Consider the following 10548-nt stretch of genomic DNA (forward strand, 5'->3'; position numbering starts at 1 on the left):
TTATGTTATTTGAAATTAAGAAAAAAAAACAATAATATAAGAAAATATACGTTTTGGTGTTTCTTTATGGGGGTTTTAAAATATTAAATATTAACGTTTAAGTCCCCTTTTTGCAGCCTAGTATCCTTCTGAGAGTCTTGTTAGTTAGTTACTTAGTTAGTGAGTGACTGAGTGAGTGAGTGAGTGAGTGAGTGAGTGAGTGAGTGAGTGAGTGAGTGAGTGAGTGAGTTAGTTAGTTAGTTAGTTAGTTAGTTAGTTAGTTAGTTAGTTAGTTAGTTAGTTAGTTAGTTAGTTAGTTGGTTAGTTAGTTAGTTTTAGCTCATGTAAATGTGATATTTGAACATTTACGTTTATGTTATTTGAAATTAAGAAAAAAATGAATAATATAAGAAAATATACGTTTTTGGTATTTTTAAACTTCCCTTTTTTTCAGGCTAGTTTCCTTCTGAAGGTCTCGTTTTTATCTTTTACAAAGATATTTACGAGTAGATTATTAGAATAAAGCCTGATACATAACAAACACACAGGATTGGTCCGCGGGGCGGATTGTCAGCTCCAGTCATACGATCTGTCATCATCGCTCGTACAATGCGAAAAGGGAAGTTAGAGAGAGAGAGAGAGAGAGAGAGAGAGAGACCTAACGTTACAGCTGGCTGTGTAGCTACTCGATCACACAAAGTGAGCCAGCATAATATCATTAATCCCGGAGAGAGAGAGAGAGAGAGACAGCGCTCACAGTTTGAAGCTTCCTCCTGTTTTCCTGGAGGTGGTGGTAGGTGAGTAGCAGCTAACAGATCCGGGAAAGGCTCCTCCCGATGCGGCCAGCAGCGTTAGCCCGCTGCGTTAGCCGCTGGAAGGGCCACAGCTAGTTAGTTAGCACACACACACACACACAGTTTAAGTCGGACCTTGTTCCTGCTGCTGAATCCGCCTTGTCACTGTTTTTTAAAACGCTAATATAAATAAATATTTAAAATAAAACGTGAGTGATTTTAAAGTAACGTCACGGCAGCTGTAGCCGAGGCTAGCTGTCACTTTAGCTCGTACACACCCAAAACTGCATCATCTCTGCTGGCCTCCTTTAAAACGTTTAGGTCAGATTTTTAATGTTTGTACACGATGTTAACCTTAATTACAACTAATTATTACTGGAGTGTACTTTGATAAAAGTAGAGGTTTGTTTAATGGACGTTTTTTTTTCTTAAACTTAAGGTGAGCTATGCGGCTAACTGCTAAGCTAACGAGCCCAGTCAACAAAAACAACATGACAGGTTATTTGTGTCTGACTGTGTTTGTGTCGTAATGCGATTTCGACAAAAGTTTGACAGCGGTTTTTGTGTCGTAATGCGATTTCGACAAAAGTTTGACAGCGGTTATATTCGTCTGTGTCGGTTTTTAAACAGAGGGGGAGTGTGTTGTGGTTCTTGGTGTTTTTTTTATTCACCACGAATCAGCAGGAAAGTGTCTGAACTGACTTTGAAGCTACAATCAGGGAGGTTTGTGTTGTTGTTGTTGTTGTTGTTGTACAATCAGGGAGGTTTGTGTTGTTGTTGTTGTTGTTGTTGTTGTTGCAGACTTACAGATGTGTTAAAGCATTTTTAAAATTGGCACAGGTGAGAAACTTCCCTCAGCTGCCAAAGTGTTAGTCAGGTGGACTGAGTCATACCTGTTACACTTATTTGATCAGCCTGGTTATGGCAAACACCCAACTATTGTTTGGAGAGGAAATAAAAGTGTGGCTCGGTAATGTGAAACTCTTGTTACTACAGTAAATTTCCATCCACGGTCATTTATTGTCTATGATACTTTGGCCTCCGGGGTTTGGACTGTTCATTTTGCAAAATGTGTCTAAATATTTCAGTGTTTTGCTTTTTAGTCTGTGATTTCTGAATGCACGTACGTCATTTTGTCAGAAAAAAGTTATGGTATAATATATTTATGTGCTCTGAATTACAGCACACAAATATGAGTTGCAAGAACTACAACATAAACTAGGTTCAGTGCTTAATACTCTAGTACTTTTTGTAAGTATGTACACTTGTGTTTCCCTCCTTGGTTTCTATTTTTCGCTGCTGTAATAAGTGAATTTCCCCGTTGTGGGATCAATAATAATAAGTATTATGTTATCTTATCTTAATTTAAGGGTTGATTGTAACCGTGATTTGGAGTATTCTGCTTAATAATAGACACATAAAGCAAGGCAAGTTTGTTTGTATAGCACAATTCGTACACAAGGCGATTCATAGGGCTTTACAGAGGCGAGGAAAAACATTGGACATTAAGACAAGCAATCAAAATAAAAAAGAGAAGAATGTAATTTAAAAACATCAGAATGTCATTTAAAATCATTAAAACAGCAAATTTTAAAACATTAAAGCAGTGGTTCTTAACCTTGTTGGAGGTACTGAACCCCACCAGTTTCATATGCTCATTCACCGAACCCTTCTTTAGTAAAAAATAAAATGATTTTTTTACTGGTGCACAAAATGAACCGTGCATTAACATCACCTTGTTCAAATAACAAAACCAACACAGTGCATGAACTCACAACAACTTACCTCAGTGTGACTTCTGCTGTTGCCTTTGAGAGACCAGTTCAGATATGCGTGGCTTCACCTTGGCAAGTGCCAGTCTCATGTCATTTTCACAGCAAAGTCTGTTCCTTTTCTTAGTTTTTATGTCCAGCATCCTCAAAAAACGATTGCTCACAAAGATATGTTGTAACAAATGGTATAAAAAATTCCAGGGCGGAGGCTCCACCGAACCCCTGAGACCGACTCACCGAACCCCCAGGGTTCGATCGAACCCAGGTTAAGAACCACTGGTCTAAATATTTCAGTGTATCAGGCGTTTTTTGCTTTTTAGTCCGGGATTTCTGAATGCACGTACGTCATTTTGCCAGAAAAACTTATGTTATAATATATTTAAATCTCTGAATTACAGCACACAAATTTAAGTTGCAAGAACTACAACATAAACTAGGTTCAGTGCTTAATTTGGGGTTGATTTGTAAGCATGATTTGGACTATTCTGCTTAATAATAGACACATAAAGCAAGGCAAGTTTGTTTGTATAGCACAATTCGTACACAAGGCGATTCATAGTGCTTTACAGAGGCAAGGAAAAACATTGGACATTAAGACAAGCAATAAAAATAAAAAGAAGAAAATGTAATTTAAAAACATCAGAATGTCATTTAAAATCATTAAAACAGCAAATTTGAAAACAGGATTATGATTCAAAATTCTTTAAAGCATTGTGGTACGTCTCCATCAAGTCCTGTGCATGCATCTTCTCTTAATAATCTCATAAATAGTTAAAACAGGACAGATTTTTTGTTCTCCGTGCTATGGCCACAATGTTTTTTTTAGGCTTATTTATGTAGCTGTAAATCACAAGATAGCTATGTGCCCGTTGCCAAAAAAGCGTCAGCTGATTAAGTTCAGGAATCCTCACGTAGCGTTTTTGCTTTTTGAAATCATGATTTGTAGCTGCGAACAATAAATTGTCAAATTGTACGCTGTGATTTTCTAATAAACACATTTCAGTTTGAACAAACACTGATTGAATCATTTAGATTCTCTCTCTCTCTCTCCTGCTCAGGTATTTCCGACAGCACATCAGCGTCCAGAGGAAGAGACCGGACAGTGTGACATGGCAAGTAGAGGCGGAGCTACGCGACCCAATGGGCCAAACGCCGGCAACAAGATCTGCCAGTTCAAACTTGTGCTTTTAGGAGAGTCGGCCGTGGGGAAGTCAAGTCTTGTTCTTCGTTTTGTCAAGGGCCAGTTTCACGAATTCCAAGAGAGCACAATCGGAGGTATGTGTCCTGCAGAACTGTGTATGTTTGATCACAATGACATACTTAACTTGCATGCTTGCAATGAATCACACAGTAGCAAAAAGCATCAAATATCATCATCATAACCACAAATAAATACAAACAAAAAGTCATAGCTCCCGGTCTGTAAACTGATTACAAAATGTGAGAATGAAATCAGCATTTGTGGTGTCAGATTATATTGTATTTTATATATATGACACACAATATCTGATTCAACTGAGAAGAAGAGGAAATGATGCGATGAGTTTACTTGTGAGCGTGTGATTATGGCCGATAAAAACAGAACTGTAGGACTAACGAGGTGAATTCCTGATCGCCTGCCAATAGTTCCTCCTGTGTCAAGTAGCTCGCGTGAGGTTACAGCCGCCTGTTATCAACAATATAATCATGCACTCATTTCCCTTAGGCAAACACACTGTGTCCCGGACATCGTATTATAAAATTACATCAAACTCGTTGCAATTGACTCACCTTACTTCAACTTTATTTATTTATATAGCACCTTTCATACTGAACTGTAGCCCAAAGTGCTTCACAGAGCAGAGTAAAAACAGCTAACAACAGTTCCATGAAAAACTAGAGATTAGAAGACGAGTAAAAAGCATAAAACTGCAACAACAAAACAGATAAGAAGTAAAATTAAGAGCTATAGGGTACAAAGCATCATTTAAGAACAGTTGCAGTAAGAGTAGATAAGACCTGTACAGTAAATACGCACCAGAGAGAAAAGTAACAGGGAGTGTTCAGGACCTTTTAAAAAATAAAAGCACCTGTACATGTGTAAAATTTGCCATTAAATGCAGAGTAAAGTGACAAATAACATTAAAGGAGTTTGGGTAACTCAGTGGACGGTGATGACCCTGAAGGTTCGTCCATTCGATCCCTCAGACTGGTGAAAGTGAAGTTTCCAGGTGTGAATGTGTGTACCTGTCAGTGAAGGTTAAAAGTGTGTTTGTGTCGACTCCCCTCGACTCACTGCTTCAGCACGAATCCAGATTTGTTTTTGGTTTGTTCTGTCTAAAACATGTTTGATATTATCGAGGCTTCGTTTTCCAAATGTGAAAATGTGGACTGAGTCAAGCAGATAATCCTCCTGTGTGTGTGTTTCCAACATTGGTCTTAAATTATCACCTTCACAGAAACACATTTCGTGTAGCTCGGTAGCGACAGGCCTCATTGTCATCGGTTTGTCTGCTTTGTGCCCCCGCAGCTGCTTTTCTGACTCAGACGGTATGTTTGGACGACACAACAGTCAAGTTTGAAATCTGGGACACAGCTGGTCAGGAGCGCTACCACAGTCTGGCTCCCATGTACTACAGAGGTGCCCAGGCAGCCATTGTGGTGTATGACATAACAAATGAGGTGAGTCAGGTGCCAGGTTTGCTGTTATCCACAGAGCTTTCACTAACCCGAGCTGGAACAACATTGTTGTCTGTGATGAGGAGATAGTGGTGATTTCCGTCTTAAATTTTGTGCAGGCAAGTCAAAAAAAAAAAAAAAGGACTTTATTTTGGTCTCTTGACAAATTTAGATGTGAGTCATAACTTGACACAGTCTTTTATAGACAGTGTGTATATATAGACCTAATATCTACACATATATGACTCAGAAATCTGTATTTATACAGCACGTGCTGATGAATTTTCAACTTCCACATACTTAGTATGTACTTAATGTAGTCTTTCTACTATCGCCTGCACAGGGACTACAGATGCAAACTGGTTTTCAGTAATTATTAATATCTACTGTCTCTTTTTATTGAAGTAATGAGCTAAACTCTACACAGCCACTTCATTCTTGTATAATCCAGTATGATCAAGTACAGCAGCTCTGCCATAAACTCTACTTTTATGGAGCTTATAATGTTTCTGTTTTTGTTGACGCTTTTCTGTTTATTACTGAGGTTTGCAGTCGTGTTAAACTGAACTGAATTATATTCAGAGGTGTTTTTTAATATTTTGTTGACATACATCAGAGGGTCACAATATTAGAAACACCTCTCACACCAACTTACAACCTCGATAATAAACATGAAGTAGAATCATGACCTCTCTGATAGTGTCAACAAGAACTGAAACATTAGCTTCATAAAAGTAGAGTTTATGGCAGAGTTGTTGTGACATTGGATTGTACAATTGTACCTAATGAAGTGGCTGCTTGGTGTCTATGAAACAGCTAGTGTCCACACACAGAATATGAACTGTGTTCACGTCTGTGAAACGCTAAACATTCCTCAGTGACAGCAGCAATCTAGTTTAACTGCAGTTATGAAATACCTCCTCTGGTCAGCTCGCTAGAGGAATTTACTTTAAGACTTTAACAAAGAGAGTCTCAAAGGACAGACGCAGCCTACACTTAAAGACAAACACGTATTGTGTCTGTCTGCGTGACAGTGTAACACGCTGTACAACACGCTGCCTTCACTGTACCTGAGCCGAGGATGTTTTAGTTTGTTTCATATCCTTCAGACTCTCTATTCAAGGCCTTGAGCAGAAGATGAGCAAAGGCTTTGTCCTCATCTTTCCATCACATGGATCTTACTGTTATTTTTCACTGACTGACTCACCCCCATCCCCTCCACCCCTCCCTGTTTTGTTTGCCAGGAGTCATTTGTACGGGCGAAGAACTGGGTTAAAGAGCTTCAGAGACAAGCCAGTCCAAATATTGTAATAGCTCTGGCTGGGAACAAGGCTGATCTCGCAAACAAGAGAGCACTGGACTTCCAGGTTTGTGTTCTTGGAGTCCTTATGAATTAACTGGAGGATGCTGTGTCAAGGTTCCACGAAACATTCACAGAGCTGATTATTATTTATGACACATGTCGACAGGATAACACAGTGTCTCTGTCTAGCACTTGGGACACACTGTACCTACATTGCTTCCTGCACATTTATTTACTTTTCATCAGTGCAAACTGTGAAGTGCTTAAAGTCATTTGAATAAATGATTTCCCGATGTCTGTCTCACTTTCATAGGACGCACAGTCGTACGCAGATGATAACAGCTTGCTTTTTATGGAAACATCAGCAAAGACCTCTATGAACGTGAACGAGATATTCATGGCCATTGGTAAGTGTCTCTTATATCCTCAGCTGCCCTAATAATTGTATCCGAATAGAGATTTTAACAATTATCATATGAAACAAATAGATTATGTTCGACGTGCCTTTGAGCAACAGACTGTGATTGTGTTAGTAGCCTCCAGTTGGAGTTAATTAACGCCCATGATTGTACTTACTGCTCTTTTTGGAAACCTCATGGTGATTGTGTTGGAAATAACAGTGAACGTGGTCAGACCTTCTCCGAACGCAGCTGTGGTTTCGTGAAGTAAGACTCAGCCGAGCCCTTAAAGCCGAGTCACAACCCCTCAGAATAATCAGACCAGTGCCTGAATTTGCCGTTAATTAGTGCTTTTAGATTGATTGAAATTACGGCACATTCACAGTCAACATGATTCAGGCCTAAAACAACAATCATAGATAGAATTACATTCTCATATTACTGAGGTAAGTGTTTCGAGTAGACAAAGAGACTCAATCAGTCGACCAATCAATCAGTTAATCCTGAGGGAAAATCAAGCATCCAGCAGCATGACACGCAGGAAACACACCTATAACCTATATTACAGTGAACATTTGTTAAAGTCAACCTATAAGATAGATGTACAAAGAAATTAAACATGTGGTAGGAGAAAACTATAAAAACAGAAATATTTCTTTTTATAAAAATAAGAAACTATATCAAATTAAATCAGGCTGTAGACACTGAATGAGTAGAAGTCACGGCATTAGCAGAGGTAGTGCAGATTGATAACAGAATGACAGATTGTCAATAGTCTGTTGTCCTCTGCGTCCCACCGGCCGTGGCTGAGAGCTGTCGTACAGTCTCGTGCGTCAGCGGGGCGAATCAGTTCTCGAGTCTATTGGTGGAGCAGGAAAGAGACACGCACTCCTCTGGCTGGTGATGACAGACGGTGGACGTCTTACACTCCCTGTCTCTCACTCTGCACTGCTTGCCACAATACATTGTGAACAGCAGAAATCATCTCACATCCCCCCCTTTGAGTCCCGACCCCGATTTGGTTGAGAAGCGCTGGTCTAAAGGACGCTGCGGCCTTTTGTAGTAGGAAGCCTCTGAAAGCTTTAGCCCCATTATCACACACAGACTTCACGGTCGATATCTTGGCCACATTCAAACCTCTGCACACCCACACATCTGTTTTCATTTAGGCTGACTGATTCCTTATCACTTAAGACTGTATTTAAAAACCCTGCCTGTGTGGGCGTGCAGGGCCGGAAGACGGACAGGTGTGCGTGTTGTGTAATTCCTTTCTTTTGTTATTTTATTTGTATCTTTACTAAAAATGCAACAACCATGACAGGTTTAACTGTTAGTTTAGCAGGTGCAGCAGAAGCAGTGGATTCATGGTAAGGTTATCTGATTTAATAATGCGGATGTCATCACTGATCTTATCTTATCGTTGCGTCACTGCAGCAAAGAAGCTACCCAAGAACGAGCCTCAGGCGGCCGGAGCGAACAGCGGACGGAACCGGGGAGTGGACCTGACAGAGACGCCTCAGCCCAGCAGCCGTCCCTGCTGCAGTAACTAACCCCAGCTCTTCCTGCTCATCCTCCCCCCTATACACACATACACACACCTACACATACCCCCCCTACACACACACACAAACCTTTCACCTGAACAACATCTGGACATCGGGCTCCTCGGCTTCTTGACATCAGACCTGACCGTCAACCTCACTCCCCCCTGGAATAGCTAAAAGACTCTGTATAGCTGCATTTCTAATACCTTTTTTTTTTTTGGTTTATGTTTTTTTTTTTTTTTTTAACTTTTTTTAAGAAGTGTATATCAGTATAATGGATGCATGTATCACTACAACGCCTAAAAAACAAAAACAAAAAAAACACATTTTTATCTTATTCAGTTGGAAGACTAACCCCATTTAAGTAAGATGAGCGAGAGAGAGCGAGAAACCTGTGAACGTGTGATTGTGTCGTTTGTGAATTTCCACGTGTGATTTGCTGATGATGAGAAGGTGTAGCCTCATTTGTCACTTCACAGGGTCGACTGGATGCGAATGATGTTGCCTGTAATACTGTAATTTTTTTTTTGTCTGTTTTTCTTTTCTTTGCGGATTAAGTTATGCTCACAATCAGAAGAAGAAAAACCAAAATTGTTCCCATCTCGAGATGCCTGGCTTCTCAGACTCTCTGTTGCGAGGCATCGACGTATTGAGATAGTGCCAGGAAAAGACTTGTGCAGGAACCTAGAATCTGTCCCTCCACACACATCTGTTACGAAAGAAGACATCTTCATCCAAGGCTCTTAATGGAAAGTGCGGAAAATAAATTTGGTACTGTCCAGTCTTTGGAAAACACAAAAAATGTCTTTTTTTTTTTTTTTTTGAGAGTATAGAAGACAAAAACCCATCGATACACATCTGGCTTCCCATTATGTGCAACCATCTGTAGAGCGATATGAGCTTGTCACTTTGCCATACATCACATTGAACAAGTTTTTTGGAAGTGCGGGAACATCAGGAACCGACAGCTTCGGGGGCCGGCGTGACAGGATTTTAAAATTCGGCTTTTTGCTATTTAAGAAATACTTTTCAAGTTTGCGGCATCAAGTGCACCACAGAGGTCTTGTGTTAAATTTTTGACACATGGAAGTGAAAATCAACGGGAAACTTGAAGACTGTCGAACATCCTGCTTTGTGAGTTGTCTTGCAAAGACTTCAAACATACGACTTAGTTCTCTGTCAAACTCTTGTCTTTGTTAATCCGCTCCGCTTTCTGTTCAGGCCAGTAGTCAGCCTACATCAATTTGGGTCAATCAAAGTTGGGGGATTGTTTTTTTGTTTTTTTAGAATAGAGTTCAGACGGCACACAAACAGAAAATTGGACTACTACCCATTGTCACGAGTCTGTGGAAAAAAAATATACTCTAATGTTGTTATAGGGTGCAATGTTGTCTTCTTCCTCCTTTAGTACAGCTTGCAGAGCTCACCAGAAAATTATCTAGAGATTCCGAACAATTGTACAGTTCAACCTAGGTCTGCTTTTTATCTTTATTTTTTAAATTTTCATCCTAGACCTTGTCACAAACTGGTCAAATGTTAAGCAGTGGTGGTCTTTTTAGGTATATGTAGTGTTATTAACAAAATCCCTCTCTGGTGTCTTGTTACTTTTCTCAGAAATGGTCCATGGTCATGTTTGAAAGGAACTTTTATTGCATTGCACAGTGTTGATCATGTTTTAATTAATGACTGCCCTTCAATTTTATATGACGGACTGTATTGGACTTGCTAACCTACGGCTATAAGCAGGTAGCATAATTAACCTTACTGGTGGTCTCTCATACAGCTCAATGAATTTTAATGATGTAAAACAGCATTACTAGTGATGGGCTGATCAGTTTTGAGTGTCTGAATACAACTTAATAAATTCAATAAAGAGGTCTCTTGTACGCCTTTTTGCTCTGAATATGTCACACGTCAGGGAAGTTTTGAAATATGATACAAGATTCTGCTTTTATTGAAAGTAGAGTTCATGTTGAACGACAAAGTCCAAACCCTTTACCCTCAACCCTCTTGAATGCGCAAAATGTGTACAGATCTGAACTTTAAGGTTCTCGTAATCATCAAGAGGATTGTGAAGATTTCTAACCAGAGCTACAGTGT

General features: G+C 39.7%; 1 protein-coding gene across 2 annotated transcripts; it reads left to right on the forward strand.

Annotated features, from left to right (window-relative positions):
• The first annotated feature begins 572 nt into the window (after positions 1-572).
• Positions 573-10334, forward strand: rab5ab (RAB5A, member RAS oncogene family, b). Of its 2 annotated transcripts, none has more exons than XM_019279073.2 (6): positions 573-772; positions 3604-3820; positions 5055-5206; positions 6448-6570; positions 6820-6913; positions 8339-10334. In XM_019279073.2, the coding sequence occupies exons 2-6, from the start codon at positions 3655-3657 to the stop codon at positions 8452-8454; spliced, it is 651 nt and encodes a 216-aa protein (XP_019134618.2). In that variant the 5' UTR covers positions 573-772; positions 3604-3654; the 3' UTR covers positions 8455-10334.
• Positions 10335-10548: the final 214 nt, after the last annotated feature.

Source organism: Larimichthys crocea, chromosome XIII (assembly GCF_000972845.2).
Source record: "Larimichthys crocea isolate SSNF chromosome XIII, L_crocea_2.0, whole genome shotgun sequence".
NCBI lineage: Eukaryota > Metazoa > Chordata > Actinopteri > Sciaenidae > Larimichthys > Larimichthys crocea.